This window comes from Dufourea novaeangliae, unplaced genomic scaffold (assembly GCF_001272555.1).
Source record: "Dufourea novaeangliae isolate 0120121106 unplaced genomic scaffold, ASM127255v1 scaffold8, whole genome shotgun sequence".
In the NCBI taxonomy this organism is placed as follows: domain Eukaryota; kingdom Metazoa; phylum Arthropoda; class Insecta; order Hymenoptera; family Halictidae; genus Dufourea; species Dufourea novaeangliae.
In genome coordinates, this window is record NW_015373923.1 from 7,397,301 (window position 1) to 7,420,159 (window position 22,859).

The 22,859-nt window shown below is 39.3% G+C and overlaps 1 protein-coding gene across 1 annotated transcript in view; it reads right to left on the reverse strand.

Annotated features, from left to right (window-relative positions):
* LOC107194615 (follistatin) overlaps positions 1 to 22,859 on the reverse strand; it is a 74,144-nt gene that overhangs the window by 16,775 nt on the left and 34,510 nt on the right. The window contains exons 3-5 of the mRNA XM_015584260.1: positions 21,156 to 21,344; positions 19,281 to 19,499; positions 17,959 to 18,195 (exon numbers count right to left, since the gene is read on the reverse strand). Coding sequence (XP_015439746.1) covers positions 17,959 to 18,195; positions 19,281 to 19,499; positions 21,156 to 21,344 — 645 coding nt within the window. The remainder of the gene's footprint in view (positions 1 to 17,958; positions 18,196 to 19,280; positions 19,500 to 21,155; positions 21,345 to 22,859) is intronic.

Genomic DNA, 22,859 nt, shown 5'->3' on the forward strand with positions numbered 1-22,859 from the left:
TGTTACTACTTGGAATAGAGACATTGATGACTAGACTGCGGATCTCTATGCAGAACGAAATGTTTTCAAGTAATTCATAAAGACAAGAACAAATGTACGGATTTCCTTCTTCTCTTAAGTATCTTATTGGATTCAGAATAGAATAGAAAACTTGTTACATCTGATGACATTTTTGTCGTTTAATTTCACAGAGCCGTATGGGCTATAACTGCATAAAATTCGCAGTTTATTGACAACTGCACGATCTAACTTATTTTCCATCTGATTTTATTCTTTCCAAAGTATTATATTAGAGCAACTTGTCAACAGAAATTAATAATAACTTGTAACTGTCAATGTTTATGAGCAACCTCGTTGCAGTTTGTATCGCTAACTAGGCGATTCCTTACTACACCCAGCGATGAAACTTTCATGTATCAATTAATTACGATATGTAAAGGGAACAAACATTCGATAAAAAGAAAATACTATAAATCTTCAAGAACTTTACGATCAGACTGCTCATTCCATGTCTCTATCTTCCATAAAAGTAATCAGTAAATTGACACAATAAAAACACTGAACTTCAGCTTGCTATACCTTTCATCCCAAAACATAAATTTCTATCCAGTATGCATCCTTATAAATGTGAGTTCGCATAAATATCCTTACTGTAATTATTCATCCATGCGGTATAACGATCATGATTATGAACCATTATTAAATACACTCGATATGACTTCTATGGCTGATCGCAAAGTTCTCGACGATCTTTCTTTTATGTTCCAGCTTATAAATGGTCTGATCTCATGTCCTCAATTGCTACAGCTTGTTCATTTCTTCGCTCCCGCGAGGTTTGTTAAAATGAGTCACATATTTTATTTATTACCGTAAAAACTAAGTATGATTCAAGTGATCCAATTTATCGAATGCTAAAATCAGGTTTTATACCCGTATAATAACTGACGAATATAAAATAAAAGAAAAACCAAATCTTCTTACGTTTTTCGACTCGCACCACATTCCTAATCACTAGACTGCGGACGTTTATGAATTTATAACATTCTTCAACTCAGAAAATGCAATGAAATGAAGATATTAACGAAGTTTAATCCTATTTATGTTATCAAGAACGTAGCGAAGCCTCCAGCGCAGAACCTAAAATTCTGTCCCATTTCAATTTCCACATATTACCATTTGAACCTGTGAATTACCATAAACTTCCGCAGTCCAGTAATCACCAGCACACATAATTCCCCGATATTAACTCCCGATCTTAAAACACCGAGTCGCTTCTCGTAGACAGCCAATTTACACCGCCAATGAAATCTCCCGCCGCCCGCCGCCCCCCGGAAAACGGTCACGCGATACATAAATCGGAACGGCACAGTAGGAGGAGGGCCTAGTGTTGCACAGGCCCAGGGTACACACGCAACGCTTGTCACAGGCCGCCACTGCCCGGCTTAATTTACGGGCACGCCCTGTTGCAAGTGAGCAATTATGCGGCGAAATTGTTCCCCGGTTCATCTCGAAAGAGTCACAAGGTATCAAGTTTGCGTGCAGACCGCAAGAACACAGTAAGGGAAGGCATCGCGCGAGCGCGCACAGGGCACAAACGAAAGAGGATGGGTTCTGGGCCCGGACAGGAGAGGCCGAAGGGCGTTCGCAGGGCGAACGAAACAGCCGAGAGGCATGCTCGCCCCGGTGAATGTCGATGTCGAGAGGGACGCGGACGTTGATATGGTTGCGAGAGAGGAACTCCGTTTGTACGAACGGACACCGCCGGGGCGAACAGTGGGCGGGGAGGAGGGGATAGGGCGGGGGGGGAGGGGCGTCGATGGGAGGGCAAAGGGTGGGGGGAGACGGGCCGCGACAGAGAGAGTCCGATTCGGTTGGAGTGGGGTGAAACAAGCGGGGGCCCGATCGGGAGAAACAGGGACGGCGGATCTTGCACAAATCTGCTGCCCCGGCCGAAAAAAGAGACACTAGACACCACAGCCGCCCGCCAACCTGTGTACAATGTTGCTCTGACGGGGAAAGGCGCCCTGGAGGGCCAGTGAAAACACCGGGCTTCGAGGAGAGCTTGCGCGAGACGGTTTGACGTTTCAGGGAGAGATAGGTTGGGGTTATACTAGGTTTCCCTCATTGGTTGGTCGGATGGTTGTCGTTAACCCTTTAATGCGCAGAGGTATACGGCATATAGGGAAATCGTATTTCCAGGGGGTTTGTCGTGAAAATACAGATCATGTACGCGTATTTGGACTATTTTTGAGTTGATTAGTCGTGAGAAATAATTCTTTTCTCTGGAAGAGGTGTTCGGGCGTTAAAGGGTTAAAGAGGAATTTAAAAATAGGGTGGTTTATTATCGATAGTTTCGATTTCAAAATAACAAGATATAATATAGTCTCATAATTTTGAAATAACGATTTAAGGGTCTGGTCGTTAAAGGGTTATCACGGTAAGCGTCGTAAAGCAAAAACAATTGTGGTGCTTTTGGCGTGGAAGAAGTGGCTGAAACCTGAATGCTAAACATCTAACAATTGACCGTCGAAAATATCAGAATCGACAAATGTTTCGAAGGCGATCCTAACCACAGTTGCTCAATTGCTGAAGTACCTCAAAGTAATCGGGATGATCCGAAAATAGCAGGCAGACGTTTCGTGATCCATCTCTACTCTGCTTCCGACGTGTCGTCTTCGACACGGTGTGATTTTTTCTCGATCGAAATCAACGGGGTGCGATATATCCTCCTTGAGATCGCGAATCGGTCCCTCTGCGAAATCTCTCGCACGCGGAATCTCGGATAAACCTTACATCTTTCTCTCTCTTGTACCCTGTGTCTTTTCCTCCGGCTTCTTCTCCCTCTTCTTCCTCCGTTTCTTCTTCTTCGTTGCTTTCATCTTCTTGTTTCTCCTCGTCTAACCGTTTCCCCCGGGTGTTCCTCTTCTTCCTTTTTCCTCCCTGCATACGGAGGACTCCCTTCTGGTGCCCTCGGTCGTCGACGTTCCTCCTTTCTCTCTAACTCTCCTTCGTCAGCGTCCCTCCTTGGTTCCCCTGTCCGATCCAGCGCGAGAGCAGTCGAAAAAGACAGGGGGTATATACGTATGGCATACCTCGTGCAGTCGTGGCCACGAGGCCTTCTCCTCTCGTGGCGAGGTACTCAACCTTCTTTGCATCCACCGGTGGTCTTCCCTCTCTGTCTCTATCTTTCGCTCTGGCCTCTTCTCAGACGGGTAAACGTCTGATCTCGTGCGACCCACCTGTTCCCCCGAAGTTTGGAGGTAAGTCGCGAGTCGAAGACGAGGAAGAGTAATCCAGGTGGAACTGAAGAGGAGGAAGAGGGCCGTGCTGGTTTTGCAACGGATAGAATCCACGAGAACGAACCTACCTCCTGCGTGTCACTCGGTGTACCGCGACGGATAGAGAGTCTCCTTTGATCTCCGTAACGTTGGATCACGGAAGTCGTTTACGGGAACGAAAGACGAAGACGAGATCCAAGAGAGCGATTCCCTGTTTTGCTATGTGGAACGGACTCGAGAAGTTTCATGTTGATTATGATGAAGGTCATCGTCTTCTTTCAGGGATTCTACGATTCTAAAGTTAATCGAGTCATGTAGGGTACTATTGTGCTGCTGTTGGGGTCCATGGGCGTAGCTAGGTTATCAATTAAGTGGGACAAAATTTAGCTTTAGATTAATTTTAAAATATTATTTTTCTCCTATAAGGGGGAAGGGGGGTAGCATTCACTTTTTTTTCCTCCTTTTCCTCCCTTCTAGGGTAGAGCAAAGACCACCTTTTTTCCTCTGGTGGGAATGGGGGGAAGGCAAATTTTATCTTTAGGTAAATTTCAACATATTATTTTTCTCTTCTTGGGTAGAGCAAGGACCACTTTTTCCTCCCGGGGTGGGGGGCAAAATTTATCTTTTCCTCCTCTGAAGGAAGGGGGAGACAATTCAGTGCTTTTCCTTCTAGGATAAGTCAAAGGCCACATTTTTTTAATCCTTGAGAAATTTCGAGATTGGTCGTCGCGAACGGTAACGGAGGATGGAGGATCGCGGTGGCATGGGAACGGTTTGTTGTTTCGCGAGTTCCCGATTTAGATGGCTCGTAACGTTCCATCGCAGTTACACCGACCCGCGGGGCGGAACGTTTGGGAACGGGACCAACCACGTCGGGGTGAGATGGAGAATGCAAAATAAGTCTCGCACGCGAGAATTTGTTGTTTTAGAAGACGTGTCTACAGTGGCTCCTGTAATTCGCAACCACCTCGACGATCGTGATTCTCGAAACGAAATCTGGTCTGGAGAATTTCTCCCTGATTCTCTTCCTGCCGCGGTTTCACTGTGCGCGGCGAGTCAACTGTTTGACGTACAGAATATTTCGAGAAATATTAAACTACGTGAGGTGGATTTTCATGGATTCGAAATATTTCGGGATGAGTTTCGAGATGATCCGGAACCAAACACCCTTACGTTAACCCTCTACAACCTGTATTGTGTAACTATCATATAAAAAAATGTATGTGACGTGAAGCTAACAAATATCAACCTCTGCATACAAATTACGTATCGATTTACAATTTTCCAAGATTTTATTATTGTTCTGTTACCTCAAACTAGAGTTGATAATCGCTATAAAGTATCTTATCGGTTAACAAAAAGATGTTAGAGAACACGATGTGCACGCTACATAGCGGCGAAAAATTAAATTAGACCTGCATGTAGAAAGTTAAGATCATGTGTGCTGCTGGAAAGAATTTTAAGGTGCTTATCCATTAGTTACGTATCTTCGTATCGTATCACCGTTTCGTATTATCGTGTCGTATCGCTATACGATACATTTTCTTACGCAACTACGCAACGCTTGCCTGTCCACATTGATACACAACGGTGATACGATACGAAGTACTCAACAAGTGGATACGCATCTTAAGGAGTTTTTTTCGAAGAGTAAACCAAAATATTCTCGATTAATATTCGATCGGTTCTTGTGTTCTGAACGATTTTATAAGTATCAGAGCATAGACACTTCGGATTAAACTGCACTTTTAGCGTGATAGTAAGTCTAAGTAACTAAAATTCATTTGCAAATCGAATTTTAAAGAATACAACTAGACCCTGACTAATTCTATCCCATTTTACGTTAATTCGTTATAGAGTCATCGCGCAAGAGAACGGTGATTCTTCGATTTCAATTCATAATTCAACGTGTACATCATTACTCATCAGTGTGTTCGGTATATACTTTATATAAATTTTAGAAAAACTTTAAAAGAACTGACTGACCGACAAAACTCTAGAATGCATAGAAAAAGTACATTCTTGGGAATAAATTTACAAGTGTTAGCACGATTGGAAGGAAATGAACACCATATTGATATTGTCGCTACTTAATAAAGAAAAAGTTTATTTATATCCTAAAAATGAACACCTAAAAGCATAGGCATTGTATTTGTGGGAATAGTTATGCAAGTTGTACCACGAAAAATGATTTTACTAAAGGTACAGGTCGAGTCGAAAGGATTTCCAGGATTCTCTAAACGTTTCGTTCAACGAACTTAAAAATAGGGAATGCGCGAACCGTGAAACGCGTTTGTTTTTCAAACTTCTCACCTTCCACCCACGGCAGATTACTCACGCTTACACGTTAGTCATATCTTTTTCCAGTGAAAAACCCGCGAAACCGAGTTACGTCATGGCAGATTAAACCGCTCGCGTAATTCTGCTTACTCACGTTCGCAGAAGATTGCGATCACTCGTTCGAATCTCAATAACCCTCTCGACGAATCTGTCTGGGCGCGCGTTACGAAAGCGGCGTACGAAATTCAAACAAACCGAGAGAATCATCGGACGTAATGTTTCCGTCGGCTATCGGTTACGTTGTGAACAATTTCCTTAAACGAATGGCCGTCTGTAAGAAGAACCTAGGCGGTCACTTCGAAGATATTATAAGTATTCCATGATTAATAGCAGATTTTATGCTTTGCATTTAAATAAAAATATTTCAATAATTCTAAAAAAAAACATCGTTATTTTATAATTTAACAGTAGAACTACCAAACCCGTCAAAATGACGAATTACAGGTTTCTTATTTTACAATTCCCGAAGTTATAATTTTTGTGGAACTTATTGTTGAGGTTTGATTTAGTATACATTTCATAATTGTAATTGCCACGGTTAAACGAAGAAAAATGACAAAGTACTTTTTTTGATTTTTTATTCGTTATTCCAAACTCTTTATCTAGATAATAAATTTGCCCATCTCTGTTTCATATGAGACTGCCTTACGCTAGATTGTACAAAGTATTATACTTCCAGAAAAATATTAAAAATACAAAAACTTTAGATACGCTATCATATTACTAGTAAAATACACTACAATTTCCTCCTCCTCGGTTTTTTTCTAATGTTTACCGTTTACGAAAAAAACGATGGAACAAATTATCGCGAACACCCTGCATATTACTAAATTTTACAAGTTAATTTAGCATACTGCTGGTAATTCCAGTATTAAAATGACACCTCCTTAAATGGAAGACAATTTACAACGAGAACGAGAACGCCACGATTGATTTCTTCGATGGATCTATCGATGGACTTCCGGTGTCCGTTCGTCCTTCCGGCGGCGGAAGCGTCATCGTGCGCTCTCGACAGAGCAGTGACCACGCGTGCATAGTTACGCGAAGTAATAGAAGAAACGGTCGTGGTTCGTCAGAAACTCGCGGAAAAGGGTCGACACGCGTGCACGCGACCGCGTCAACGTGAGCGTCTTCGTCGCCGCGAGCGCAGCTTGTGTGTGCGTGTTAGGGCGTGTCCTTGTGGCGTCCTTGCCCTCCGGTCGTTCACCGTACGCACGTACGCGCGCACGCACGCACGGTGCAGAACGCGCCCACGCAACGCGTGCACGTTTGGAACCCGGGACACGCGGTCTTTTACGTTTACGACACTTACGGGGCCCATGGCCCCCCTCTCCGCCTCCGCCCCTCCCACTCCCCCCTTCCCCTTTCCACGACCGGTCGACTAAAAATAACTCCCGGCTCGAGGAATTCGGCGTGCATCGATCAGCGTTTCGCCATCGACTTGAACGAAAAATCTAAAGGCGAATGTAGACTTTCGATGTGCATCGAGGATGAATTAATTGAGACGGGAAGATTTGTTCTCGTCTGTAGTTCGTCTAAAGTGAATAGTGTAATGTTGGATTTTGAGTTGAGGAATTGAGTGCAATATTTGTAATAACATCTTAGAGGTTTGTTCAATTACAGGTACAGTAGACTCCCGATTATCCTGCCACGCTTTGATCGGTCGTATTTTTGTTGACGTGAAATGTGTAAATATCGTATTAATAAACGAAATTAGATTTAAAAAGCAGAGAAGGATGTATCGATTTATTGTAAAAAATAATATTTGGTAAACGTTGTTTATGTATGTGTATGTATGTAATAATTAATAATGATAAACTTATACTCTTTTCTTCAGTAACTACGTAGGAATGATAAGTGATAAATGTTTTCGGATTAACCTGCCAATCGTTTACCCGGTCAGAGGTCCTGTCTCGCCTGGGCTGGTTAAGCGGGAGTCTAATAGAGTGCCGGAGGTTACCGTCAGACTCGCGCTCTGATTGGTCAGGGTTTTTCGTTAATATCTTGTTAGCAAAACCTCGAAGAAGATTTTCACTAAGGAAAAAGTTGTTTCAAATCACCCCAGGAATTATCCCTTTCAAGGGCTTACAACTATTTTTGGACACCCTGTATATCTGCGTTTTTGCAAAAATGAGTTACACCTGGTATTGGGTCTATAAACAATTGTATATTGTATATATAAAAAATGAAAATTTCAGATCCTCTCTAGAAAAGAAATTTCAAACAGTAAAAACTTCTGTCAGAAATTATTCGAACATGAATTTTTTAACATATTTTTAATCGTTAATATCTGATCTTTATAAATACTGATATTGGTACTTCTTGCACCCAGCCACAGATACATAATATATTTATTAGCACTTCGAAAAAGTCTAAGTATGTATTTAATAGACACTTTTATTTATAAATATTCCTAAGCCGGATGAAATTTATGTTTTATAGAAACAGAAGCAACTAGAAAAACTTTTGATCGTTCTTATGAGAGGAACACGTCGTGGATATAGAATTTCTTGATAGATAAAAAGGTATCGTATCCTGTGGATAACATATCGATCGATATTCCACCGCTGTTTTAATAACGCGATAAAAGTATCGAATCTACAGACTCAAGAAACGCAGGAAATTGATAGCCAGTCTGGAAAGCTGTATCCAACTGACGAGGAAATATCGTGGATACGTTATAAGTTCTCGAGACCGGATATGTTTCGTATCCTGTCTGTGTATCGAAAATTATATTAATTGTAATTTAAGGTCTGCAATGGTTCTTGTAACGGTAACCTGTTAAGCGTGTCTCTTCGTTGTTTATTCACTAAACTCGTTACTTTTGCATGATAAAAAAGTTAGACGTATCTATAATTTGAAAATATTCCTCGTTACTGTCAAACATCAAATAAAAAGCAGAGAACTTGCATTTAAACTATGTAATTATGTAAAGAAAATTGTGAATAACACGTTGGTACACCTAAATATACCTACTATAAATGGTACTTTAATATTACGCGACACATCAGTCGTTGGTTTTTGCTTCGCTTCAATTGTAAAGCAATATAAAGCAAATACACGAGAAACAGGTCCCAATTGGATATAATCAACGACCACTTGAATAAATTTCGGAGTAACTAAATTATGATCGCATTATAATCTCGTTTACTAAGCTAAAAAGCTTCCATCGTTATGTCCTTCAACATTAAACACTACCAGTCATCATGTTCTGTTCCAAGAAAGGAATACATAGCTCCCTCTTGCAATGGACACCTCAGATATTCCTAATCACTAAAAAAAACACCGTGAAACCATTAAAACTCTGTCGTACGAACTAATCTTCAATCACAAGAAACCAACAATAAAACAAAATTGAAATCCTTCCATTCCCAAAACATTGGGAAGAAACATCAAGGATCCAAGATCGAAAAGCCACCCCTTAAATAAAGTTTCAACGACCACCACGGAACACCTTTCAACCGTTCGAAATCGATTTCCATCGTTAATAAATATTCACACGTGATCGCGTGTGAGATTCATAAATATTACATTGCACAATTGTATAAACGGGTCTCGTCGACGGGCAATTTTAATAATTCCATATCCGAGACACGTATTACAATATTTATGAACGAATCACCGATATAAACAAGTTGTTTGTTGTTTATTACACAAGTGTGCGCGACGAAGAAATAAAAAAAAAAAAAAAAAAAAAAAAAAAAATTACGGGGTGAAAAGAAAAGAAAAAGAACCGTGGCTTGCAACGTCCTTGGCATTCTGGGAGCCCCGTAAATCAACGAACGAAACCGCGGATTATCCTGAAACGGCCCTCGAGTTTATGCACTCGTTACATGGCCCCGTGCCCCTCTTTGTATCGCGTTCATTGCTTTAACGAGTTTTTAATTCGATGCTTTATGCATTATCGTGATGCTCTCCGTGATGCGCTATCCCCGTGGACGCGAAGCAAAAATGCTAATCGAGACCGCTATCAACATCATCGGAGAAAACGTGTATCGATGATTCCGACTTTTTTTTTCTATAGGGTGAATGGTGTGCGGGGAGTGTTAAGGGAAGGTAACAGAGACCCAGCGATGTTTCACTCGACGAATCGATTACAATAATGTCTCGATGAGTGCGACGTACAGTAGACTCGTGATAAAGTACCGCACGTTGTAGCAGGGACTTTTATCGAAACGTAAAGTACCAGTATTATACCGGTATTTACGGTTGTACCTTCGCTCTATATAACCCTATATAAGCTCTACTCTTGTGGAAATCGAAAAAATACTGATATTTATTTCGTTTTTTGGTAATATATCGGTTTCGATATAGCTTTGATGGCATAATACCGGTATTTTTTATTGTGCCTTCGCCCTATATATAACTCTATATAAGCCCTACCCTTATGGAAATTTAAAAAGTACCGGTATTTATTTCGGTTTTCGGTAATATATCTCTAGACTTTTTAATACTGTTTAGCGCAGTGATAAGCTGATTTCGACCGCAGACGGCCATTAGTTTATAAAATATTTAATGTACAATGTCGTGGAGCCTTCGAACACTTATCGAGAATTTACTGTGTAAACAAATAATACATGGTAATATTGAAATTTTTAGAGAATTTAACGCTTTCCCGATATTGTTCCAACGCTCTTGTGAAACGGACTCTAACAGAAAAAGAACAATATCTGTTAACAATCCTCGTTCATGAAAAGAAAATGATCTGTTAAGCCCAACAACCTAATAAGTACCTGCACCATCTTCTCCACTTCCCGATAAACTGCAGGCTAGGGACATCCAATTAGTCGACGCTCGCTTAGAAACGTCGCCCCTGGAACGAATCAACCCTTAATCAAGGATACCCTAATGTCGGTGCCAGCCTGACGGAAGTACTAGAAAGCTTCCCGTAGCTTCGGTGCCCGTGAGACATCCTGGGGGTAATTAGCCGGCGAAACGATTGGAACGGGCTCGCGTGACCGTTTTCGAAAGGGGATAAAGGTGATCCCGGCCATGGTGGAAAAAAAGAGACTACTACACCCTCCCCCCTTCCCCTCTGACCGTTCCTTGCGATCCGCTGTGATCTTGTGTCCAAAGTTACAGGGGCTTTATTACGACTTCTCTTCGAGGGGAATACGCAGAAAACGATACATCTCTCTGTCCCTCTCACTGTCTTTCACTTTCTTCTTCTCATGCCTGGCACTTTCCTCCCTTCCCTTTCTGTCTTTCTCTGTACACTTACACACAGCTACATATCCACGTACACCAGATACCTCTGTCTCCGTCTCTTCCCTCTTTTTATAATTTTTTGTTCTCTCTCACAGCCAGGCAGATCGCGTCTCGGTCGATGAACTTCCTGGAACGATCTTGCGATTGCCTCCCGATGCCTTCTTCTTCGTCGCTTGCCTTTTTTTTTCTTCGTTTTTCTTACTTTTGTTTCTTTCTCTCCTTTTCTTCTTGAATCCACGCAATGTCGGACATACACACACACACACACAGACACTGGCGAGGAGTACCGACAAAAATCGTGCCCTCTCCGCCGTCGGTTGGTACACCTTTTTACTCCCCCCTTCAGATCCTGCACACGGGTCGAAAAAACTCGCGAAGACAGCTTATTAGCTTCGTCGTGTCTGGCTGTTCCTCACGTCTGTCGTCTGCCCTGGTCGCGCCCAGACAGACGGCCAATTAACGGATTTTCGCGAATTTCTGTGTTTGTCTAGTTAACAGAATTTTAGTTTTCAACGAATGGCTGTTGCAGTCTTCGTTTGGGTAGATGTTTTATGGGATAGATCGGTTGAATTGGCGTGACGTGTACTTAGCCCTCCACGAGTGAAGATATTCTTTCACATTTCGTAGGCAAACTGGGTCATTTATATCAGAACCTAATTTTTCTACTGTTTTAAATTATCAAAAAATTTGAAAATTCTAGGACACTTATCAAAGTCTTTTCTAAATTATACAATCGTTCTTGAAAAATAGAAATTTGGAGGAATGTCCGGGAAAAATGGGAATCGCTTGGGTCGCCAACGACCCATATAGCCTACGAAGGATTAAACCGTTTTTAATAATACGAGTACCTGCGATCCGTTGAGAAATTCTAGTGGAAGATTATGTACTTGAATATATCTGGACCTCAGAGCCAAGGTGTATTAAGTCAACTTTTTTTTAAAACACTACAGTATAGTACCTACTATAATATTTTTATCCATACTATATTACTATAATATTTTTATCCTCTGGAGAATAAAATCATTTTGTCACCCAACACCATAATGTTTTATTTATTCTCCTTCTAACCCGATTTTCCTATATTCAAGCGATTTTAGTTCCGTGTTCTTGCTATTTTTCTCCACTCCACGATATTTTCATAGTTTTTTTGTTTTTTAAATCTCTGCAATTTTCCCTCGAGCGAACAAGTAACAACGAAATCGATTACTAGCAACGGAAGGATAAGATCGACTAAAAATGGCAGACAACGAAACCGAGACCGAAAGAGAGGTAGGTACAAGGCTGTTCGCGGAATATGCGCACGGGCGAGATCTGTTATCCCTGGAAAAGGGATAACGCAACGGACGGAAGATCCAAGAGACTAGGAACAACCGGAGGAAGAATGCCGTGGAATGGTGAACGTTAAAGAAGAATTTATTTTCTAAGAAGAAAGATCTCATTGTTTTTTCCTAGAAGATAACGCTATAAACCGAGACTAACCGGACGGTCAGAAACCGCTGAATTCTGAATGATTCGCGGAAATGTCGTATTATTAAAATTATGGTTACGAAGTATGAAAAGGCTGATACAACGGATCCAACAAGAGTAAAGAAATTTTTTTTAATACCAGCCTTGGTACCAACCGTGTTAGAAATAAACGAAAGAAGAATTAGAATATTCTATTGATAGAGCTTTACAAATAGTTTTATAATATTGAAATACTTTTCCGTGGTTTTTATCTATTTAATCAGATAGCTCTGATAAGGGAACGCCGCGAACGGTGAGTCGTGGATTAGAATGAAATTTTGTGGGTTTATAGAGTGATTCGAGGCAAGAATAACGGTATGTTTCATTCGTGCCCAGTCGCCCTTTGAAAGAATGGGAATTAACCTGAAAGTTAAATAGACACTTCCACTTTTTCGGTCTAACTCTTAAAATACAAGAGATAGAAAAAAAGGTTTCAAACGAAAGTGTAATTGTACAATAAACGCTATAAATTCGCGTTAAGGAAGTTTATACAAAAGTGTTTTGAAATTTTCTTTCTAAGAAAAAAAAAAGTCGCCAGAAAAATTGTCTACTAATTTTCGTTTCATTGCTTTTTAAGAGTGTGAAAAGTTTCAGACTTCGCGCCTCGAGGTTGATACACTTCTTTTGCAATGTTTCTGTAACAGGTCTAGTATTTTTCAAATACTTACTGCGATTGGGTTTCGTAAAGGGATTGTAGCACTTTGGTCTCACTATTTCAAACTCTCGCAGTACGAATGGATACGTGCACACGGTTTGACTGTAATAACAGTACTGACGAACAGAGACTAAGAAACCAAAAAACCCCACCCCTGGTAAGGTGAAATGGTCTATAAACCAATAAAAGAAATGCAGGGTGACTCAGAACACAGGTAGTGACAGAAAAATGTTTCCAACAATTAATATCATCGACGAGGGTAAGTTTCTAAAAACTATTAACGGTATTAGACCTTTCAGCGGTCGCATACCCCTATATAACAATGGCAGGTATAGCCGCCTGGCTGCTGCTAGGTATTTAACTCACGGCTCGGCCGATCGAGCTGGTACGCTTCGACGCATCGTTCACTTCAATTAATTTCCATACGGCCAATTTTAATGTGTCCGTATTTTTGAAGATATGTCTATACAGAGGACAAATAGGGCTATATTCTCATTTGTTTTCAAATTTTTAAGTAGTTCCTGGGTATAAAAACAGGGCATTTATTTAAAACAATTGCAAAATAAATGGTTAAAAAATATCTCTTATTAACTAAAATAATTTTTATTTTGTACTCTTATGTCTCCACTGTAAGCACACCTAAAGCTCATTTTGTTCAGTTTCTTAGTTAAATAGTTATGATTTATTGAAAAAAGGTTGATCCTACATATCAAACAGCTGTAAAATCAACAATTTTCAAAAATTCTTCGAGATACGTTTATATATCGTTAAAGACTATAATATATCCAAATTGGAACGAAATACGAAAGGATGCTCTAAAAAGTTTTGTTTAAAACATTTTTTTTTAACTCTTATACTTTAAGAGTTATACGCGCAAAAGTGGGAGTGCCAATTCGACTTTGAGGTTAGATTTCACACCCCTAAAGGGCGATTGGGCACGAATGAAATAAACTGTAATTCTTATCTTGAATCACTCTATAAAGCCACAAAGTTTCATTCCAATCCGCGAATCAGCGTTTGCGGTGTTCCCTTGAGAACTGGTTTCTACCGAGAACTGAACGATAATTTAAAGTTAAAAAAGTAATCTCCCTTGATTTCCATCTTAACTTTAATGTAGTTACATATTAAGCGCATAACAACGAATTTATTAATATTATCTCCACGCCAATCTCTTATATACCACACCGTTCTCTTGGACGAAAAGATCCGAAAGGATAATTGAAAGTCGTTGGAACTTTCTCGAATGGCCGATTAATCTTATATCAAAAGAACCACGCGTACATATTATAAACGTGATATTAACCCTAGATTACTAAACTATCGTAAAAATTACGACCTGAAATTCGCAACTCTTGGAAATCGGCACCTTAATCTTAATTTTTCATTATTGTTAAGTCTGGTTATCATAAATATTTATAATGTACATTTTTATCTCAATAAAAATAATATTTTTCTGAAATATTGCATGCTTCCTTTCAGTCGTAATTTACCTATTATCATAATCCACCGCTCTATCAACTGAGCTATCAAAGGCAATTAATAATATAAGTCACAGGATAGATTAGTAATCCAGAGTTAAAGAATATTAATCGGCACGGAGATCAATTTTTTTAGAGTTCCACATATCAAAATGTTGCACAAATTTGTAATCACGAATAGTTCAACGTTTTTTTACTATCGTAATAAAAACCGTAATACAAGTTAAATCAGGTAGGATCTACATTCTACAGAATTAACGAATAACTCGATTAGTGTTCGCCTGATACAACCTATCGTACGATACAAAAATATGTACTTCTTTAACCCTTTTAGTACCTTACAGTCGATATACGGCATTGTGGGTTTTCCGAAAAATACCTTGAGCCGATATATCGGCTATCCATTTTTACAATTTAAACACATGTAATGGTACTTTATTTTTATAAAATAAGTTTATAAGTGCAACATACGTTTACTGAATAAAAGTGAAATAAAAAAAAACGAAAAATATCTTCATTTTTAAGAGAAATATGTTAATTTTAATAACTTCGAAAATAGCATATTTTTCAAGGTATTTTTGGACGATACCGGCAAAACTTATAAGGCCCTATAAAGGTTGAACTCTACTTTCTACCTTTCAAAGAATTAGCGAACTACTCGATTAGTTTTTTTTCGATACGATCTACCATACGATACAAAATAATTTAACCTATATAATCGAACAAAAAAAAGGCAACGGGAATACAACGATCACTTCGAAAGGGATCGCCGATACCTTCGAGGAAATAAAATACACGGGCGCGCTTCGGGCCAGGATTTTCGTTCGAGGAAAGGAGGTCGAAAGGTTACCGGCTCGATAAAAGACTCTCCGCGCGCGCGCTCGAACGCGCTGGGATTTTGTTATTCGCCGGCGAACTCTTGTTTGGGCATAACTTCGCCCGGTGGACTTTATGGCACCTGTCAGAAGAATTCGGCACTGTGCAAACCAGACAACAATAAGGTACATTCCGATGCAAAACAGCCGCGGGCAGTCTGGCCACTTACCGATGAACTGAACTTTCCCTCTGTCCCCCCCACCCATCCACCATCCACCATTTTTTTTTTATTTCTTTTCTTCGTCTTTGTCCTTCACCCTTTCCTGCTCGCCTCTTTTCCATACCGAGCCGTGCTTCTTTTTCTCGTGGACAAAACCACGGAGAAAATCGTTATCGCGTTCGCATGTAGTCTGTGTGACGTTTCTTTTGCCTTTTTTTTAAACATATAATATTTTAGAGAATATTTCGACGGAATCGAAGAGCGTAGTTTCGAGCGTTCCAAGTTCCATCGAGATTACGTGTTTTACTAGGATTTTTAACGTTTTCGATAGAGATATGGTGTTGGAGTGTACTTTTATCGGTGACATTCTTGGATCGGTTCGTGAAGAACGTACGTTATAGATATTGAACGAAAATTGGTTAAATAAGTGTATTGTTACTGAAATACTGGAATAATAATAACGATGATATATGAATTGAATAATTATTATGTTTAACGCTTTAACACCTAGACCCTTAAATCGTTATTTAACACTGAAACTACTGATGGCAAACGCATATCTATTTCGATCGATCGATAAACGTGACAAATATTTGAAAATTTACAAATATCTAAATTAACTAATTTCTTCGATTTCATATCGTGGTCAAAGTTGCAAAATATATTGTTGTAACTATACTGTGGAAATTTATACAAATTTTAGATATTAATATATGGAAACTGTAATTGGACAGAGTTTCATTTTCAGTACTAAGGGCTTGAGAATATTTGTAATAATACATAAATAGCAAGAAACTTTCTTAAAATCGTTATTTTACGATGCTTTGCAAATCAGGAAATGCCACAAATGGATAATCATCCGCAGTCTAGTTATAACATTTTAATCATCGTTATAAGAATGTACTGACAAATAATTCTGAATTGAATTTCAAAAAATTTTTTATTTATTTTATAATCAGCGAAGATTGTTAAATTGAGATATCAAGAATTGAATGGCACGAGAAATTTATGACTCGGCGAACCCATCTGGTATACCAAGAGACACCCTATAACATGCCCCCATTTTCCTAGGTTTAATCGCTCTTTCAGGCGTGGAGCAACAGGTGTCTTCGAAAGAGAAGCAGGAAATACGCTGAAAATATGGTGAAAAGCGTGGACGATTTCACAAACGATAACGTATACGTTGAAAAGAGTATTACGTTCAACGGATTAAAGTCATTATTAGAAATTCAATAAAACCTTATCTCGAACATGAGCAGATCGATCAGAAAAGAAAAGAAAATGTCATCGTGTAAATCCAGCCTTAGTAAATCAGCGTACAAACAATATGAATGCGTACCAACGATCTATAGTCTAAGATTTGCTACTTCTAAAATATATCTTGACAAGAGGAACAATTTAAATAAAGAAATACAGAACATACAGAAGAATTAAGGTAAGTACGGAAAAGTGTAACCAAAAAAAGCTATCAATCCACCCGATCCTATGGTCGGGTCACCGGCGACCCGTTGGTATCCATGTCATCATACTATCAACATTTTCAATATTTCGAAATGTTTCTACGGGTCACGATTGACCGCAGATTTCGAGTAGTCCGTAATTCGAGGGTTAAATCAATAAAAACGGTACTCCTCGATCATTCAACAAGCTCCACCCCTCTTTGCAACCCTTCCTCACACGATTCTACCCGCAGAACCGACATCGAACCGACCACCGTAATCACTTATCCCTCGAAACACAGTCCCCGTATCAGCAACTAAACAATCCACCCTCGCTCGACATTTATAATCCCTCTTTTTAGTTTTATTGAATATACAGGGGTGTCCACCGGGGGCGTGGGGGTGATGCACCACGGTTGAATAGAAATACCGACTAAAAAACGGCTCAAGGAGACCAGAGCAAAGGGAGGACAAAAATTGGCTAAAGAGAAGACACAGGGAATCCAAAAAAGAGGCAAGCAGAAGCTAAAGAAGGGGATGGACACCAAGTAAACTGGGTAAAAAGAGGACAAAGATTGGGTAAAGGGAGGACACAGGGAGCCCCCAGAAAAGGCAAGCAGAAGCTAAAGATAAGAACGCACACCAAGTAAGCAAGATTAGGGACGAGGGTGGTGATGACGACGACGACCAGGGTTGCCAGAACGAAGCCTTCAAAATAAAGGCCCTGTGATGTCACATTGCGTCTATACAGTTAAATATACTAATACGATTTGTGCACACCTTGCGAGGACTGCTAGGTGTGCTCCCCCTCTATTGCATACTACGTAATATGAACTTCAAAGGCCCTACTCCTGGCAACCCTGACGACGACGGAGCAGTCCTACAGTCAAAAGAGGGTAGGTCTAGGGGAAATGCAAGCAAGATAAAGAGAAAGAAACCGAGCACAAGAGTGAAAGATGCTGGGATAGGGTGAAAGACCAAGAAAGAAAGCAAGAAGTAAAAGGAAAAAGAGACTCACGTTTGCAGTGGCCCTTATAGGCGACGGGAATGGCGCGACCTGCGCGGCAGGCGGCAAGTCGCAGGTGGCAGGCACTCTTGTAGGTGTTTCCGTCGGCCCCGCAGACGGGCCGTGCGGCGGCTCGCTCCTGCGGGGGCGGCTGGGGGCACCTGCGGGCGCACCTCACGCAGTGCGGGCTCAGGTTCTGGTCCAGCAGGCAGCTCCGACCTTGGCCGCAACGGACCCGGGCGCACGAACCTGCTCGACACTTTACACGTTATTACGCACGGTCGTAAACCGCCCCCGTGATAAATACCGTTGCCTTCATCTTTCCCCCACCGTCCCTACCCTCTTCGACCCGTTTTTTCGTGCCACCCCAGATCCTGATTTCGAACGCGAGAAACTGTACGGACTACGTGTTCTAACCTTCGTTTGCATGCTCGATCGGACTGGGTTGTGATGGGTTAATTTTTGGGTTTTTCTAATGATTTTGTGGGGAAGTATATACACTGTGTGGCATAAGACTACCGTGAAAATTTCAATTTTTATGTATTGTGGTTAAAATAAAAACGAAACATTTTTTTGTTCTAGGAAATGTAATCTGTGCTTTTCTGGAGAAATATTATTTTTCAACACGATTTCAGACACGGTATATACTTGGTTGGTTTTTATTGTAACCATAATAATAAGAATTGGACTTTTAAGGTATTTTATAGTTATGCCACGCAGTGTAGAGCTGAAGAGATCGAGATAGAGGGTTGTAAGATCCTCTAACGTAACTCCTGACCCACAAAAGTATTAAAAACCGCGGGAAATTCTAAAATGATTCTTTTCTTTTTTCAATTAATCTATGTACAAATGGATAACACGGATGCTTAATTCGAATCTTTGCGTTTGAATACTTCCGAGAATTTCACTACGGATTGCCACTATGTAAAATTGTACACATGTTTTTTTAATCATTTTCGAAACAGTAAATCATATTCCATCAATAACTGATTAAAGTCAATGAACACTAAGCACTATTATTTACAAAACAAACGGATGTTGTATTGTGTACCATATTTAATCTTAACCAAATAAAATGGAAATCGAAACTTTTTTATATGAAATAATGTTGTTTGTTAATTAGGCTAATTAAATTTTTGAATCGTTAATACTTTTACTATAAAACTCCGATGCATTCAATAGAATGTTAGTTTAAAATAAATTAAATTTAGGTCCAGTAATAACTCGTATCATAACAAAAGCACAATCCGGAATGGTTCAACCCGGGCAGCGATTCGAATGCAAGTTAATGATCGCGTTACGATAATGATTCCATCTCGTTCATACATACTCACTTTGGCAGTGGCCGTTATAGGCGACCGCTAGCTCGTGGCTGCCTTTCTTGCACGCGCGTTTCTTCAGCCTGCAGAGATTCTTGTAACTTTTCCCGTCCGTCCCACAAACCGGACCACCGCCCCTCGGCGCCTTGCACTCGGGGTTGCAAACGCACCTAGGCCTTCCCTTGCGTACCACGCACTTCTTACCCTCCTCGCACCTCACCTCCGCACAGCTCTCTGCGAACAGAAGACAGTTTTGCATTACGGTGGAATTTTCGATCAGAACCAACAATGTTTTGGACGAACATTTTTTTTTTAGAATTATATGTGGATGAAAATTTTGTTGAATCACAAATTTTGGATGAAAATTTTAGACGACACCCTGGAATACAAATTTTGACAAAATATTTTCGGGACGAAAGTTTCGATCAATTTTTTTGGATGAAACTGTTGGTTGGAAATTTAATTGAATGAATATTTGGGATGAAAATTGTTTTGGATATAAGTTTTGGATGAAAATTTGTATGAAAATTTTAAATGAAAATTTCGAATAAAAATTGTAGATAAAAATAATGAATGAAAATTTGTAGATAAACATTTTAAGATTAAAGAGTATTCAGTTTTGTAATAAATATTTCGTGTCGTTCTAAAGAATATAATGCCTTAGAAATGGATGTTATTGTTAGATGTTGAGAAACAGGGAATAAAACTTGATCTAAGATTGTTATAATTAACTATTGGGAAAATGGATTTGACACTGGAATGAAAGTAATTCAATTTTTGGTTAGTATTGTATACGAATACGAAGATGGTATTACTAAGTTAATTTAGGAGAATCTGTTACATAGTATTTATGTGTGTAATGGTACAAAAACATGGCGAAGATTAAGTCAGGAGGCGTATTACGTACAATGTAAAATAGACAATGCGATACGAAGAAAACAAGCATAGTGCCAGCGGGGATAACTAACATATTCGATTAGTTTCTAGAACTCTTTTTCATTCTAAGAATCTAACTATCCTTCCTCTAAATAGTTCGTTATGCGAAACTGTTGGTGCATCGTATGGAATACGAATAAACCGGGGAGAAATTTGTAAAACGCTCGTGCGGGTCGATAAAACAGCGGAATCAATCTGATTTATGGCCGTTAGCGATATCCCATGCGTAATAGAACGTGATACGAAGACCAAGGAATGATAACAAGACAAAGTAAATTCAACTAAATTAAGAAAATTTTCATAGGCTAAGAAAGAAAGCTTTAAATAACAAAAATTAATTACCTTTAGAATTTCATATAATTTTAAACACACATGAATTCTTGCCCCCCTCCTGACCCCCTACTATAAATTAATTTATATAGAAAGGCTTATAAAAAACTAATAAGATGTACTGGTATGAAACTTCAATATGAGAAAATTTAATTTGAAAATTCATAACGCTCGTGTGCTTTCAAATGTGACTGATCGACGAGTCTGTCTATTACAGACTATTTCTACTTGTACTCAACGTTGACATGCATACGTATACTATACTGCAGTTCATTTTATTTATTTTCCATCATTTTATTAGATCGTGGTCCACTTAACGCTAAATTATTATGAAAAATAAATAATATCCTGCCCTTAACAATATTTAAAAAATATAAAAACAAAGTAAAAAACAATCAGAATCAGTAATAGACAGTGAAACCAGCTTTCTTTTGCTGTTTAATGGATAAGCTTGTAGAATTCTAATTTTAAACTGTAATAATATTTCTCTTTTAAGAACAAATACCATTTTGTCATTGAATTTCTTATTTTAAACATGACGATGAAATTTTTACGGATGGATTCGACGCATTATGTGTGATTCGAGTAAAACTGGGCCAATGATGGATAAGTTTGTTCAATTACCTCTACAAGGAATACACTGGTACCCTCCGCCGAGTACTTTCCAGAAGAAGAGGGCTCCACTGTTAAGGTCGTCCTCGGAATACGCGGTCGTCGCCGCTGAATTGGACGCGCAACAGTTATCCTTTGTCACCCCTTGCGCCAATAACTCCTTGCAACGACCATTGCTGATGGAAGACCAGCACATACCGCCTGCAACATTAAAGAAAAACATATATATAGTTTTATTCTGTACGATTCGTTTCATTCGAATTTGTAAATGTTCCAAAGATTTCAGGCTTAATTTTGTGTTCTTAAATAAAATCATATTAACGCCTGCATTCTTTTATAATCTATTTTAAATAAAAAACCCTTTTTCCTATACGTACACCTTCGCATTTCCTAACTATAATGGATAAATAGATCACATTACTTTAAAAAATTAAACCTGAAATACCTTTTAACCCAGATAAGCCTACTCTTCTTTCCAGGAAAATGATTGTAAGGTTATTTTATTTCACGATTTCTCTTTTTTCTACGCTCCTTTGTCATTCTCCCTAATAATATCTGGACTCCGTGTTAATTTCAATTTTAACAAAATTCTTCAAAAAAATATTCCATCTTCAAACGATTGAACTCTGACGAATCTAGTTCGTTCAATGGAAAGATCGCGCACAAACGAGAAAGAATAGATCGCTTTAAAGAAAATACAGTGAATTCTTCAGAATGGAAACATAAAATTCCAGCAAAGAGAAGAATGGAACCTTGAAAGGTCCCGAGAATCACGATGGATCGCCGGCAAGAATTCTTTTCCCGTCGTTTTCATAGCGCGCGCGCGTAATCGCAGCCATAACTATGCTCGGTGTGTAACGCAAAACCGCGTGTATACGCGTCGGTTTTTCATGGATGACAGTCGACGGGGAATTTAGTATTCCCGGAACGTCGTATTAATGAGACGTGTCGCGGTGAGGGTAAAAATTCCGCTAAAGTCTTTTAATTAACGCCGTCTACGGGGAGGCGTTAGAAAAAAGTGGAACAAGGCCCGTGTACAGGCGAAATCCGACCAGACGGGGGACATTCGTTAGAAAGCTCGACAAGTAGCGTGTCATAACGTTCCGAATGGAACACGTTGCTCGCGATTAAAATAACACGTGTAACTTGTTCACGTGTCGGTCATAGGAATTACGGATAAAACACGACGGATTCCTGACTTTGTTTTTTTTTTTTTAAATCACGAAAGATTTTTTAAGCATCCTCGTAATGTTGTCGAGATATTCCTATTAATCCTAAAAAATGTTGTGGGAGGAAAGTTAATTTAATACCTGTAAATATAAAATTAAATTGGATATTAAAACTACTTTCAATCATTACTAGCCTGCGGATGCTTTATGAATTTATAGCACTTTTTAACTTGGAAAGTATAACAAAATAAAATTTTCAGTAATGTTTACTGCTATCTATAGTTTGTTGTTAATGTAGTAAAGCCTCTACAGATTACTCTCGATTATCGTCCCGAACTCGAGTCCGCGCCAGGACAATAATCTTATAGGGAAAAACGCTTCAAACAACGACTGAAAATACGAAAAGTTTTAAACAATCCCTACTCATGTATCCCTCGTTATCTTGACTTTTATCGTCACGTTTGTGATACATTTTACAGAAAATCATTACCCTAAAATTCGTAATATTGGTACACGATGACAGTAATTTAGAGCTTCTAATCACCTA